The sequence below is a fragment of the Metopolophium dirhodum genome, chromosome 5 (assembly GCF_019925205.1).
Source record: "Metopolophium dirhodum isolate CAU chromosome 5, ASM1992520v1, whole genome shotgun sequence".
Classification (NCBI taxonomy): Eukaryota; Metazoa; Arthropoda; class Insecta; order Hemiptera; family Aphididae; genus Metopolophium; species Metopolophium dirhodum.
The window spans coordinates 20,692,610-20,709,244 of NC_083564.1; the positions used below are offsets into that span (position 1 = coordinate 20,692,610).

The following is a 16,635-nucleotide window of genomic DNA, read 5'->3' on the forward strand; positions in this document are numbered from 1 at the left end:
AAGGTTGTCACATCGTTCCTGACCGAGAGAGGCTACTACGAATTACGATGCGTTAGCCTGCTGCATAGGCCCACTGCACAGCTCACACACACACACACACACGCGCATACTCACACACACACACACACACTCTCTCTTATAGACTCATTCACTTACATAATATTATTACAAACAGTCTCCCACGGCGCACAGCACAACAACTGTCCACCACACAGGACAATCGGTGTGTACCCTTTGTGTTCGGTGTGTGTTTCTTCTGAAAGCGCTTTACGCACTACCCGTCCAAACTGGCGCATCCAGTCTTGCCCAGACGTTCCGGCAACGTCCATCACGATGGTCGACCTCCGCTCATCGACGACAACATCCTGGCACTGTGGCACGAGAACGACCGTTATTCGTTCGAGGACTCGGACCGGTTCGAAGAGGATTCACTATGTACATGGAGCAGTGAACCCGAGTCTGCGTGCATAAACTGGAGAGGATGGAGGAAACCGACAGAACTGAACACCGAAGACGGTTAGTACTGTTACTATAAAATAAATACTTTTGTGTTTTAAATAGCAATGCTACTCGGTTGTTCATTTCTTTTATTAGGTATTGGACCACTAATTTATGACGATTTTACTTATTTTTGAGCCTATATTACATAGTTGAATTTTTATTGATTTATTAATAGAGAACTAGACAGTTAGGTAAATAAATTTCAATTGGTAAGTTCCAATAAATGCATATAGATAAGTAGATAACCAAGTACCTATGGAAAATTCAATACCTTTCAGTTATTTTTCAAATTATCTATCTTAGAGCTACCTACATAAATATAGCCTTAATTTTTAATTCATAACTAAAACATTTAGGTAAGGTCAAACTAAGTACATAATATGTACATACTAAGTACTAATGTACCTATATTGTATAAAAATCTGATTTTAAAAATATAAATTATTTGTCCAGGTAGGTAGGTTTTACCTATTGTTTGCACTTTAAATTTTAGAAACAAAATTTAACCGATAAAATTAGAATAGATTGTAATCCAATTTTTTGAGAAATTCACCAGCTGTTAAGTGTGAATTGGTTTTTTATTTTAATTTAGATGTAGGTACTAGGTAGGTATTCAACTCGGAATTCAAGTATATTATCAAGTCATTTATTAATTAGAGATGATATAAAAATTTTAGGTTTGATCCCAACAAATTAGGGGATGATTTTATAAAAGTACTATTTTCCAATAGATATATTTACTAGTTTAAATAAAAGAATTGTGATAAACCTAATCTATTAAATGAGATAATATATTATTATTACATATAATAGGCTTAAGTTATTGCAAATCGAAAGCTTTGGATATTTGGCAAGTACCTAAATAATTAATTGTTTTGTTCTAGTTATAATAATAAATAACTAAAAATTATAGGAATGTAGTTTGTACCTACCAGTATAATGTTTTAAGTGGGGTTTCAAGAAATGCAAACTATCTATTTGTACCTTAACAATTATAATCATTTAATTTTTAAAAATTAATGCAAACCACATTTTCCTAATACAATTGGTTCGAATATTAGGTAATTATAAAATATTGGTACCTATTGGCTATTATTAGGTACAATGCAGTGATAAATATTAAATAATTTAATAATGTACTAGATATTTTAGAACTAGATGATGATTATTATTTTTGTAAAGGAGAAAATGTGTATTAGGCTCAATATTAGGACCTACCAATGTCCTACCTATTAATGACCTAGTTACTGTTTTCTATGGTTCTGACTTCTGGTTCACACATTGATAACACTTGCAATTTAAATGTGGTTTTACAAGTTCCATTGAGTATTAACAGTTTTTCTTGTATTATCCAAATAATTGTGCCTACCTGTTTATTATTTAAACATTCTAAATACATGTGTAAAATAATTAAAATAATTTATAGTAAGTCTAAACAAACAAAACAGTTCATATTTTAAAATTATTTAATTAGTACTATTATTAACAAATTATTAATAAGATAAATCAACTTCAATTTGCAATTATGACCTAATTAATTTCAATATGCTGTATGGTGTTATTAAATTGCCTAAATTCAAAATATGTTGGGTTTGATATTTATGTTTAAAATTACATGAAAAGTAGTTAATTTCTGTTTTTTTGTTTCATAATTTATACCTACTATTAATATTATATCATTATTTATTGATTAGTTATTACTAAACTTACATAACATAATTTAATTTAAGCCGAGTATATAAGTTATATGCTAATATATTATTATCAGTTGTTAATGGGTGGCGGATCTAAGATTTTTTGATGGGGGTGCTAAGGTTAAGATCTCGTATTCTGTATACTCCATCTGATGAAAAAAAGTCTTGCCATTGAGGGGGGTGGTATAGCTCTGTGTTGTAGGTATTGAGTTAGAAATTTGTTTTTAAATCATACTATCCTGACTATGATACTGTATTTTTGGTGAAAGAGCATTATCTCCACGAACAGTTTTAGTCCAAAGAGACATTTTCTTTCCATGTTTATTTTATGTACTTATATATATTGTAGACCAGTGGTTTCCAACCAGGGATAATTTAGATAGTGCACGGGGAGGGGGGATAGTGATAATGAAATTACGAGAATTTTATTGTTAAAATAATCATGCCGTTTTACAATCAGTAAAATTTAAAACAATTAATTCATTTTACTTAGGTATAATATGTAATTATTATTTATAATATTTATAAAATAATACCTATTCAAATATATACAAATAATATTATTATTTATTAAGTTGATATAAATATTTCATTTTTAAAATGATGAAATAAAGAAATTATTAGATGTGTAATTTAATATTATGTTATTTTGTATCACTAAAACAAAAAAAAGTCGCCTAAACTCTAATTTAAGGGGGGCTCGAGATTTTTGAAAATTTACAAGGGGGCCCGTAGAATAAAAAAAGTTGGGAAACACTGTTGTAGGCTGTATAGATTCAAAGCCTGACAATTCGGCTGAACAAAACTAAAACACAGTAACTACAGTTTGTGAAATTGTTCAGGAGAGCCAATATTCTAAACATTAACAGGCTTATCATATAATAAACTCTTGTAGTTACTTGGCTGTAAATTGATAAATAATCATCCGAATCCAAAGAAAATAATATCGTTTAATTCAGCGTAACAAGATGACAATGAGGATACAAAAAAGTCGATTTTGATAAGAACGTTAGTTACTGTGTTTTAGTTTTGTTCAGCCGAATTGTTAATCCTTATATTATAATATTGTGGTAAACGCGAACGTTTCGTCCTCGTAAAAAAACCAGTCCACTTACATTTCGTCACCGTAAAAAAAAACCAGCCCACGGACGTTTCGTCCACGTCAATTATTAAGATAATTCATAATCTACATATTATAATACTTTAATACCTATCTAAATGAAAAATGTATTATCAATATACTATTGTAGATTGTCGGTTACTATTTGATCAAATGTTTTATTTAGAGATGTTCACATATTATTTATGGCCTTATGGGAGATGTTATGAACTGACCTGACTTTTCAGGTTTTTATCTCATATTTATAGTGCACAATTTCTGTGTAAATGGAGTTAGAGTTTTATTAATATATTATATAACTAGATGTTGTTGTTAGTTAGGTACCTACTCATAAAATGTTTTATGAAATTTTCGAAACTAAATTAGGTTTTTTTATTTAGATAATGTTTATTTTTATTGATATATTCTATTCCAAATGTTATGTAATTAATATAATTATTAAAATAAAAAATATAAAAAGAGTGTAACAAATTAAAAGAGAAATATTATGGATCTTATTTTTTTAATACAATGAGTTAATTTGATATCAATTTTTTTTTTATATTATTTATATAATACCGTAATTTTTTTTCGTATTACACACTAATAAAAATAACTAAACGAATTACATGGAGAGGGAGGCCTACCAGTGAAGTAATCTCGGAAGTAATCCTTAAACGTTGAAGGGGAATTTCTTATTTATTTTTATTCAATGACAACCGTTCAAGAAACCAGTGTCTTATTAATCAATGGGAATGAAGTATATCAGGGGTTGTGACGTAAATTTTAATAAAATTATATAATTTTTCATATTGATTTCTTATCAAATAAATCTTTTTATATTATATAGTTATGGTATATTGACTTACATTATTATATTTAAAACTGTGTACTTGTGTTACCATTTATCTCTTTTAATATTATTCTATTGAACATTATATAGGAAATCCAAAATACAAATAAATTTGTTTGAGATTTTTTCGAGATCTATTTGGATGTTTTGGGATGCTATTGTGGGTTCATAAATTGACGAAAGAATTGCTGTGTCGCCGACTTAGGTGGCTATTAAAGTGTTTTTGGAGTTGAGAATATCTGCTGTGAAAATGTTTTAGAAGTCTGATAATAAATCAATCATGTATTCTTGACTGTATTTTGAAACAAGAAGAGAAAGAATTTCGTTGACGAACAAGGAATGTGCTAAGATTGGATTAACAATTAAGAATGGAGACGGAAGAAACATAATTAAATTTAAAAAACTGGTCAGTGGTATCGTACACGGTCAAAAGCTTGAGAAACGTGAAAAAATACACCATCTGGCTAATAATTTTTAATTTTGAACGAGGATCCGAGGAGGTTATTTTATGGACTGAGGAGTGATTTGCTCTAAAACCAAATTTGGTACTTAGAGAAGTTTTTGGGACTTGAGATTAGGTATGGCTCTTTTGAAATAATTTGCTCATACGCTAAGGGTCTATTACTTGCCATTTGGGTGAAAAATACCTAATTAGAAATAATTGTATTGCATTTACAAACAATTTTACATTGGTACGCACGACCTCGACGTTAAACTAATTTTAAATTATTTATCAATTTCAAATTAAAAACTAAAAGTAAAGTAATGTTTGAACATACAAACTACCTAATTAATATTTATTTTTAATAGGAAACCTCGAAGGAAACCTATTAATAGATTTCATAATAGATACTCTGAATGATTCGTAGTAACAAGTAGCCACTAGCCAGTAGGTAAATATAAACACTATAGGCAGTATATTGTTTATTATAATATGGTTTTTTTTTTTTTAATTGATCGTGAAGCCCGGCAACTATGGCCATTGGCTGTTTTTTTGTTTGTAGGGGAGAAATTGTAGGTTTGTATACATGTGTGTTTTTTGGTTTTGGCAGATTTTTTAGTGGGCACCCGTAGGTATCTGCCATGCCCGGGTGGGGGATGGCGGCACTTCTCTCCGGACACCGTGACTTGCTAGAAGAAAAATGCCACCCGCGGCCGCGTTCGAACCGGCGCTATATGTTTTTAATCTTATAATAAACCTAATATATTATGTTGTCCGATAAGTAAAAATTAATGCTTATTCTTTAACCTTTTTTGCTGGTCGTTCCTTGAAATCTAACTATCCTTTTTGAAGAATACACACCGAGGTATAAACAGTTCTACCGATGAGCTCAACCTTCCTTATTCAACTTGCCATGCTATTTTGTGATCCAAGAAAAAAAATCTATATTATTCAAAATTATATTTTCCTCATTATACAGTAAATCATAAAATGTTATATAATTATATATATTTATTTTTCATTGTTTTATTTTTATCTTTTCTGAACCATCTCCTCTCGCTTGGCATCCTAATTACTTTGTTGCGGCCCAAACAAAAAAGAATGCTAGTATGGCTTCTATAGTAATTGCTCAACAATATGTGGGCATCCATATACTTGTATCCCTAATAGTGGGTTCCCTACTTCAAATAGGTACTATAGTGTATGTAAATGTGTAATTATAAGTATTGTAAAATATTATGTATTAAGTATGTATTTTTATTAACAATTATCGGGACAGTAACTGTTATAACTTACACCCTATTAGTGATAACCGAGGTGATAACTGTCCTTATGACTGTCATCATTTTCGATCAAGTGTCGTCCAGTACGGCGTCCGGTAATTAAATGTTTTCGAACAATTCCAGAGGCAGAGTTGCAAAGGGGCTTGTTTTCTCTCTCTCACTCTTTATTTCTGTAAATAGTCACCTGGCGGCTGGCCCCGTTGTACTTTGGCTATATAGAAACAGTGGTGGCGTGGTGCAAAGTTAGTGGAGGGGATCAATAAATATCGTACATGGTGTGTGTGTTTTAATTCTTTCATTTTTGTTATTATTTAATAAAAAATGTCAGCTGCGTCGCCACCACTGCTAAGCCTATCTATATTCTATAACATTACGGAATTCAAATTAATTTTATTTGCTCTCTCTTATTATTTGCATTTTCCAATGCAAATACAAAAACAGTGATGTTTTTTTTTGTGTAGGTATAATACCCACATATTCAAGAATTTAATTTTTAACTTTTAGAGTTAGGTATTGAAAAATCGATAAATTATGTCTTGACGACATCGGTGCGTTTAAATTATTATAAACTTAATTTTTTCTGGGACATTGTTTTAAAATACTTAGAAAATAAAGGTACTAACTATTCAACTAATCAATGAAAATTAATTTTATTGGTTTTGCCCAAGAGATACTTGTGATATTATCGTCATTATAAAACTTGATTAACATTTTTAAACTAGAAGAATCAACAAACCTAATTACACAAAATAATTATGCCTTTAATGTTATAATTTGTTATAAAACAATAATTATGTTTTTCCAGTTGAAAACTAAATCATAGACTATTTTTATTTTTCAAAATTAGTTTTACTTTAGAGTTAAGAGGATGCATGCGTTTTGTCATTGTATTACAAATGTACTACATACCAAATTTGTGTTCAGCAGAACCAATGTTGTTTTATTAGCTTTAATATTAGAGTGAGCTTACTTATTAATTTATTATCAAACTTTAAGGACCTAATGGTTACTTACTGATGTTATCCGTGTTTGTACATAGGTATTTTACGAGGTATTTTACGATATTTGGATTTTTAAGCGAGTTAAAAGCATTTTTAAATTGCAATATTTTACATTGGTACTTATAACTCGCTTAAAAATTAAAATACCATATTAACATACATAATGTTCTTTCCTTTAGCTTTGATAATAGGTTAATTCACTCTTGTATTGATAATTACACAAAATTGGTTCTGATGAATGCAAACGTGCAATGTTGTACACTTGTAAGAGTCTTGCAGTAAGACGATGACAACACAACAAAACACTTGGGGGGGGGGGGGGGTGTTTCAGTGTTTACGACGCCCTCTTTAAGTAATCAATATTATTGTTTGGTTATATCTTATATAATTACATTTTTTAACCTAACACAATAAATTCTCATTTTTCTTTATAGTTTATATCTTCCGACCCTCACAGTATATAATATTCACTTCTCTATTATACTTCATCATAATTTTAATCGTGTTTCTATGGCCTCAATCACGCGTAGTGTTTATTATTTTTGTATAGTTTTAATTGTTTTAACTAAATGCAAATGTAATTTAAGTAAACAAATATGAAATAATAATATCTATTATTATCTACAATCGTGATATTTAATTGTTTTTTCATTTATTTTACTACATCCCAAATTAAATGTACACAGAAATTTAGTATTAATAAAATATCACCGAATTTAATAATAGCGTTGTCATTTACGAAATACACAATGCATAATTAAATATTTAAATCAAATGCTTGTATAATTATTATAATATCATTGTTTCAGATAGATACCCATATTTGTTTCTTTAATTAGATTTAAGAATAGAATTCCCGTTTTTTAATTTTATTACTGACGAATGACGATCATAAATTATAAATGTACTTTATTCATTTTACAGAGCCTAGAAATGTAGTTAAATCATTGGTTGAATTAGCGGCTAAATGTGTCGCTTTGTTCATCCCTTATGAACTTGTTGAACAAGAGTACCCACCTGTACCAGAAGAACTTCAGCTCCGCATTGCCTTTTGGAGTTTCCCGGATAACGAAGACGATATTCGCTTGTATTCGTGTCTAGCCAACTCAAACTCTGATGAATTTATACGTGGTCAGAATTTGTACACATCCAACGCTATTAAAGACTCTGTACAAATAGGATTTCATTTGAGTGCTAATGTTCATCATGGCGGTCGCAGTGTTTTCAATGTGGCAATTACATTTGACCGAAAGAAAATAACAACATGTAATTGCACCTGTGAACCCATGTCATATTGGTGTTCTCATGTTGTTGCTGTCTGTTTACATAGAATATACTGTGTAAGAAACTTATTATTACTTAAAGCGAAAAAAATTAATATCATGTATACTACCTGATATAGTGAATTTCAATAATTTCTGTGTAATATTATATTTTATTTATGCACTTTATTTTTGATATTTAGTCTGATGAAGTGTGTTTGAGAGCACCTGTTAGTGAAAGCCTTTCCCGACTAGAACGCGATCAATTACAAAAATTTGCACAGTATCTGATAAGTGAGTTACCTCAACAGATATTACCTGCCGCACAACGATTACTGGATTCACTGTTGTCTTCACAGCCAACTGCTATTAATTCTGTAAGATTTATGATACTTGAAATATAAATCATAAATGGCATACTAATTTCTAAGTTTTTACCACTTACTGATTATTATTGTATTTTAGACAAGTGGAGCACCAGATCCAACTGCAGGTGCATCTGTCAATGAACAAACGACATGGTTTTTAGACGAAAAAACATTGCACAACAATATTAAAAAAAGTTTGATCAAATTTTGTGTTCCTTCGCCCTTAGTTATTAGGTAATATAATACATTTTATGGTTTTTTTTGTTTTAATAAACTTCAAAATTGACTAACCTATGTTTTATTTCTTAGCGATGTAAACATCTTATCACAATCTGTTCCACCTGCTACTGCTGAATGGGCAAATCTATTGCGTCCATTACGCGGTCGGGAACCTGAAGGGTTATGGAATTTACTATCAATTGTCAGGGAAATGTTTCGTAGAAATGATGAGAATGCTTTACATCTGTTGGAAGTGCTGACAGAAGAAGCTATTGCATGTGATCAAGTGGGGATGAATATTGACTGGTATTATTATTTGTTTTTTCTAAACAATGTTAAATTATTATTTATAGATCATGGTTTGGTGGTTTAACACAAGAGTAGCATTACATGGCGGAGGAAGTGGAGGAACTAAGCATACTGGCCCCGCTGGCAATACCAACACAGCATCTCATGCTTGTGCTTTACTTTGTGACGAAATGGTAACTCTGTGGCGTTTGGCCGCTTTAAATCCAAGCATTTCACCTGATCTTAAAACTTCATTAAAAATTAAATTTAAAGACTGGCAAGAAAAAATTTTCAATAGAGTATGTAATTATTCATATAATTTAACAATATAATTTATTAAATTGAATTACTTAAAATTGTAGGTGATGAAACACAGAAATTTGTCAAACAGTAAATCACTAAATAATTTTCGCCAAGATACAGAAATTTTTATGGGTTTCAAACCCGCTTGTGAAGCTTGTGACCTAGATTGGGTAGATTATCCATTAGCTGGAATCACTTATGGGACTAATTGCTGTTGTGATGATGGTTCTTGTGTGCACATTAAACGAACAGGAACAGCTACACATTTTATGGGAGACCATATAAACTGGAATGAAGGCAGTTCATCTGCAAGAGTAAGTTTAACAAAGAAAAATATCATTAATACATTTTATAAAGATGTTTTTAAAAGGCTTTTTATTTTATTTTTTAAACTGTATTTATAATAATAAATATTATTTATTTTCAATATTTTATAATTATTTTAGGGAAATTCTTCTCAAATATGCTTAGATGAATGTTTCTTGGATTTAAAAAATAATCGACATTTGCACTTTGGCAGTAAGCCACATCGATATGATTTCCTTAGCACACGTCATAACATGCCTATGATTCGCAATCACATGCCAAATACTGAGTATGTTTAAAACTAATAAGTTTATTTTGTGACAAATATAAATAATAATAATTACAATAATATAGGAATAGAGCAATGACAAATGTTTATTGGGTGCATATGCCAAGAAATATATCATTACCTCCACCGGATGATGAAAACGCAAGCAGTAATACCACTAGTCCTCAGGAATTTTCAACTGCTGAGTGTTTAAGTGCATCGGCAAGTTGTACAAGTAATTATTTTTATTTTAAGTTCTAAATTTAAATATCAAAATACATGTTTTTCTTTTTGTTTGATTTTAGACTTTAATGCATCTACAAGTTCCTCGTCTAGTACCCAACCTAGTACACCTCATCAAATCAATAGTACATGTAACACATCATCTGAAAGCCAGAGTAGCGATGAAGGCGATCGAACAGCTGCACAAAAGTCTACTTCTTCCCAGACTACCACACCACCAGATATAGATGAATACGATTTCCTTTACCTTTATAAAACAAAAGACTTGGCATCAGCACCAGTAACAGCACCAGATTTTGTTGTTAAATCACTTAAAGATCTTGATCATCAAATACCATCTACATCCAAAATACCTGCTGCACCTATTACTCCATTAGTAAAATTGGATGCAGAGTGGGAAACAATGTTTGCAAGAGCAGAAGGATTATATGGTTATGGTCATACAAATGAAGCTTGTGTACTTTGTGTAAAGCTTGTTGACCAATTCTTAAAAAATCCACCTAATTTTATAATCGACATACCACCATCAATGATAAAAGGAAAACGGAAAAAAGTAAACACTCAAGAATTGATAGCAATCTTTCTCATTGTATCAATAAATCAATAATTTATTAATTTATATTTTAGATTAATCCGGTCAGTCACCACTTGTCTACATTGGCATCAGAAATTCTACAAAAATGCTATTTTTTGTGCTCTGTCTTAGCAGAAAGGAAAGAATATTATTTGCATGCATTTAAAATTGGTTTGTATGGATTGGAGATGCCAAGATTGCCTGCTAGCACAAAACCTTTAGAAGTGAGCTTTGTCATTAGTAATAGGGCTCAGTTTTGCATAATTTTACTGATCGATCGTACCATATGCTAACTCTATTCTATTTAAGTTTACCCACCTTTGCATCAAACAATCGTACCTCTTGTTCTATAATTTTAATAATTTCATAATACAAATAATGTACATTCTTTTCTTATCGTGTCCGTTGCTGGGGCTATATTCTATTACATTAATAAATACATAAAGTAATCTAAAAATAAGTAGCTTAAAATGTGAATATAAAATATAAAATAAATGTTTAGATATTTTGTTTTAGCCAGTGAGTGGCAGTTGATATTGCTTTTTTGTTGGCTTAAGGCAAGTCATCGGTCGTGCATCCTGGCAGGGCTAGGGAGCACTGTAATAAGGAGTCATTTAATTTGTCTTTGCCACATTTGCATAGTACGTCTGGTTCTTTCTGGTATCCCCATTTCATCATGTTATAGCTGCTCCAGTTCTTAACCTATTTAATGTCTTCCATATAATCCATGATTGGATTCCTCCACATATTAAATGCTCAGCAGGTTGGATAGGTTTTTTACATTGTAGCTCTTCTCTCCATTTTTGTTGTTGTTCCGGTTGATCTTGAATCGTGGTTGAATTGGCAATAAAGGTTCTTCGAGATTTAAGTTTCCTTTACGGTCCCGAGTTACCATACATAATGTACATAATATTATGTAATAATAATATTATATACCAACCAGTTACCGCCTAAATTGTTCAGTTGTAAAAAAACTATATTTTATTTGTATAGTAATAAAAATCATAACTTTTTTTAGATTTGAGAATATTGCAAGTTTGAATTGTCATTACTCATTACCTATTCTTTGATAAAAATGTATAACGTAAAAAAAAGTTTTGGGGGAATGTATCAGCTCCTCATCGCATCGTTAGTTACGCCCCTAGTCGGAACACTATACACAAATTACTTGCCCATTTGATTATTGGTGCACTCAACTAGTATACCAGTCATGGGAAACTGACTTTAGCCAAGTACACAGGTCGTGGGAATGTGGCTAATTATTTATAATTTATGAGGAGGGATGTGCGACTGACTGTTTTTTGTTGGTAAGTCGGTAAAATTAAATTGAATAGAGTTAAGCACAATGTTTTATGAAAGTGTGATTAAAATACTTTTAGATAATCACAATTATTAAATAAACATTGTTGTAACTTGTTTAAATTAATTTAAAATTAAAATTATATATTTATTTTTGGTATTTACAATTATTCATATTTGTTCATATTTTTTAGTGCATAAACACATTTTTTTTCAAAAGACATTTCTTAATTTCTTAGTGCATATAAATCTGAGCCTTACTCATTAAATTGATTGAAAATTGAACTATAAAATGTATATTAATATTAAATTGTATGTTCATACACCACACAATATATTATGTAAAATTAACGATAAAAAAAACTGAAGTAAAAATAATTTTTTTAGGTAAAAATGGCTCATCAAGAAGGGGAAATATTAAATCATTTAAAACGTATGTTGCCATTAGGTAAAGAACAAGTGAGCATTCTCCAAAATAGGGCTAAACTTTTACGTGAAGGTCAATACAAAACACGTGGTGAATCGTTATTGCCATTGAATTTGGCTTCATTAATTTTTGAGTGTTTGGCGATGTGTCCGTCACTTATACAAGATAAAATCACTGATGAAACTTTAGGTTTTGAAGCATCTGTAGCCGCTTTAGGTATGAAAGCCAACATAAGTGAAGCAGATCATCCATTGCTCTGTGAAGGAATTCGCAGACAAAGGTATGTGCAAATATTTTTAATTATTCATACAATATATTGTTTTGACTAAATTAAATTAATAATTTTAGAGGTGATTTGGCAACAAACATATTGATCCGTTATAAGAATAATCCTACTCGTTTGGCTTTGGCTATGGACAAACTATTAGATAGAGAAGTTCATCCATTTTTACAATCAGCAATGGACTCTTGTTGGTATCAAATAAGGGATCCTAGGAATTTACCATTAATAGCTATGAAGAATGTCGCCAACAGCAATATTCATAATCAACGTATGTATATATTTATCACAATCATCAGTATCACGTTCATCCATTAAAATTGTTGTTTGTTTGAATTTGTAGCACCACAAACTTACAATCCAACCACCAGTGTACCTGGAGAGTTAGATACAAACATAGCTGTTATGACGTTAAATCCCATACCATCTCAAACATCTAGTAGTTGTAATGTAGGATTATCTTCTCATAGGAAAGATAATAACAGGTATTATATTATTAATTTTAAATTGTATGATGGATTAATACTATTATTATGACGTGTTCCAATATTCAATTTTAATAACTATTTTTAGATATAAAAGTAGCAAACGTTTATATCCCAGTCAACCAAACCAAGCTTCCGAAGCAAATGCTCACTACTTATTTGAATTGGGTAAAACCATATTAAGTAAAGTAGGTGGACCAATACAAACTACAGTATTTTCACAACCTCCATTACCTACCCAACCACATCGTGCTCTACACATGTGTGCGTTCCAGTTGGCCTTGTATTCTTTGGGTCTTCTCAATCGTGTTACGCCCAACTGGCGAAGTCGCAATTATTCGTCTCAAGTTACATGGATTGCTGATCATGCAATGGAAGTAGGTGCACCAGCTACACTCTTCTTACTAGGTACATGGGATGGTCATTTGACACCAACCGAAATAGCAAATATTGCCGATAGAATGTCTAGGAGCCACGAACGTAATACAGTCGAGGCAGCAGCACAATTAGCATTGTCATGTTTAAAACATTCAGTTGCTCTCAATCCAAACGAAATAACAAGAGCTATAATACAGGTAACACATAATTTTATCATTACTAAGAGTTTCAGATTTTAATACATTAATGTGGGTTTTGTAATGTTTAGTGTAAAGAACAGTCTGATCACATGATGGAAATAGCTTGTCTGACTGTAGAAATGGCTGCCAAAGGTGGAGGAGTTTTTCCTGAAGTTTTATTTAGTGTAGCAAAACACTGGTTTGACTTATATATGAAGGTATGTGTCCTTAGTTTACTTGAATAAAAGTATTTTAACCTGTGTGCCTTTTATTTATGCAGAATTCCAATCCAGACGAGGACAATTACATTCTACAAGTTGATCCCAGAGATGAATTCAAATGCCCTTATGTTTTTCATGCCAACTATTCAATGTCAGTTGACACATCCCAACAACCACCACCTCTGTATGCACATCAGTTGATGGTGCCACCACAGACATCTCCAGCTCATCTGTACCAACTATCATACTTTCCTAACCAATCAATTCCTCAAAATTCACCACCACTCAATACCCAACAGCCCAAATTAATGTATTATCCATGTCCATCTGTGTCTACGTCAAACCAATATGCACAACAGTACTATTCACCGTATATACATCAGGTAATAAAACAATATTATATTATTTATATAATTATATGTGAATTTCACAAATAAATAAATGTATGTTAAAATCCTAAAGACTATTGATAGTTTGACTTCTGTGTAAATTCAATAGTAAACTATTTTTCTATTTAAGACTCCTGTGCAGTATCAAAACGCAAATCCTCAAAGGCAACCACAGCAAGGACCGTCACAATATTTTGTTCAGCCTACTAATCAAATCAGAACGCCACAGCAACAAACAGAAGTATATTTTTTGTTAAATTTAAAACAAAAGTACAACACAATTGTTAAATGTGCTATAATTCAATTTATTAATTTAGGCAAACATTATGTCAAACCTTCCACCACCAAATTTCAGACAAATTCATCATTTGACGTCTGCGTACCGTGTTGGCCTTTTGGCTTTAGACACATTGGCTAGACGTGCCCACGAACCTAATCAGGCAAAGTACTCTAGGAACCCACCATTCAGAGAAGACATACAATGGTTGTTGCGTCTGTCGAAGAAACTAGGTATGTGTTTTAAATTAATTAAAAACATAGGTAATACATACAAAAAAGAGCTCTGTGGTCTACTTGTATATATTATATACAATCTATATTTCAATATTTGTTAAATAACATTTTTAATTTTAATATTCCATTATTTTCTTAGGACCTAATTACACTCAACAATTTTGTTTGGCTGTCACTAACAGTGTAGTGAATCCTTTCACACTACACGATGTTGCAATGGAGGCTGTTATGTACATGGGACATTTTAGTCCCAGTCCTGCCATATGCTCCACCTTGAGTCCCTTGGTTGAAAAGTGTCATTCAATGTATGTGTTATTATTACATTATTATGTATCACGCATAAATATGTGGTTTTGAACTGATCGGTTAATAACTATTCATTATTTATACACAGGTATATTCAACTGTTACATCAAAAGTTATATCAATTATCAGCAGCAGACTATGAAGAGTATGTCGGAATACTATATTCTGCTTATGGTGCATTTGCCATGACACCAGAAGGCGGTACCATGTTCAAGGACTGGTTACAGTCTGTTAGAAGGTGAGCATTATTTAAATTGATTTTGGTAGTATTTAAACAATATTTGTCATTTAATTAATAATTATGTATTTCTTATTCAGATCCAAATCATGTAAAAAAGAACTATGGACAATGATAACAAATATGCTACCCACTACATGACATTGGTGTTCTGAAGTAGTTGTATTCTCCGAGGGCCGCGTTTCGCCCTAGACAACGATAACAAATAGCGATTTTAGATTTTTATTTTTCTTATTTTACTATTTTTAAACAATTATACTCAGTTAAAACAAAATGTAAACTCCATCGATTTTCTATACTCGTACTGCGTTGACCTAAACCTATGAAATAACAAATTTTTCAAATGTGTTAGTTAATTTTTTAATTTTTTAATTTTCTTTTTTGTTCACCTAGCTAATTTTTGTGAATTATATTTATATTATCATTAATATTGCGTTTACTCACATTTTACTTTTTCTTACATTTTTTTCTTTTATTTTTAATTATTATTACTATTATGTTGATTTTCATTTCTTATCTTTCATTTAACTGTGCGCGCATTAAGTCCGATACACTGTATAAGCATAAGCTGAATATTATAATAAGACTGTTTTTTTATGTACTCACACGTTCAAGTATTATTAACATCATAGACTTAGCTTATGTTTAAGGCTTAAATTAAATTTAAAAAAAAAAAAACAAAGACTTACTTAGGTAATTTAATTTGCAAAGAAAAGTTTTATTTTGCCTTTCATTCCTCCCTTATTCAGGACTACTTAAATAAACAATATTTGAGATCTCTAGGCTATTTACGCGACTGATGGCAACACAAACGTAGCAAATTGTGTAATATATTTTCCGTGTTGCCATCGCCGTAGTTAATTTTGTCAAAAAAAAAAAAACATTCGCTCTTAATCTATTCAATTGATTTTTTATTACTAGTGCATTATATTAAAATAAATAATTATTTTAGTATATATATATAAATATATATAATTTTTTTGCGTTTAAAGTTTTGTCAATTTATTATAAACTTAAATAGGTATTGTGTGCAACTTTAAATGAATATGCTGGAATTAAATATTTTAGACAAAAGATATTATGAACAAATATGTTATTTTACATGATTTGGTATTACAACATTTGTATTTTTATGCTTATTGTTAGGATGCAAATATTAATGAATTTAGATTACATGATTTTATTAATCAAATCTAGGGCCATGATTGTATTAGTT

The 16,635-nt window shown here is 30.7% G+C and overlaps 1 protein-coding gene across 1 annotated transcript; it reads left to right on the forward strand.

Moving 5' to 3' along the window:
* Window positions 1–260: 260 nt before the first annotated feature.
* On the forward strand, window positions 261–16,410 carry LOC132945644 (zinc finger SWIM domain-containing protein 8 homolog; the record flags this gene model as incomplete). The annotated part of the gene is made up of 22 exons (XM_061015414.1): window positions 261–516; window positions 7,798–8,213; window positions 8,339–8,512; window positions 8,601–8,737; window positions 8,813–9,008; window positions 9,076–9,309; window positions 9,373–9,627; window positions 9,760–9,908; window positions 9,974–10,122; window positions 10,193–10,683; window positions 10,758–10,928; window positions 12,391–12,710; window positions 12,779–12,981; window positions 13,054–13,195; window positions 13,284–13,770; window positions 13,842–13,970; window positions 14,033–14,356; window positions 14,493–14,603; window positions 14,680–14,872; window positions 15,015–15,180; window positions 15,270–15,419; window positions 15,500–16,410. Coding segments are annotated over 22 exons (4,914 nt in total), but the record flags the coding sequence as incomplete, so codon positions are not given.
* Window positions 16,411–16,635: the final 225 nt, after the last annotated feature.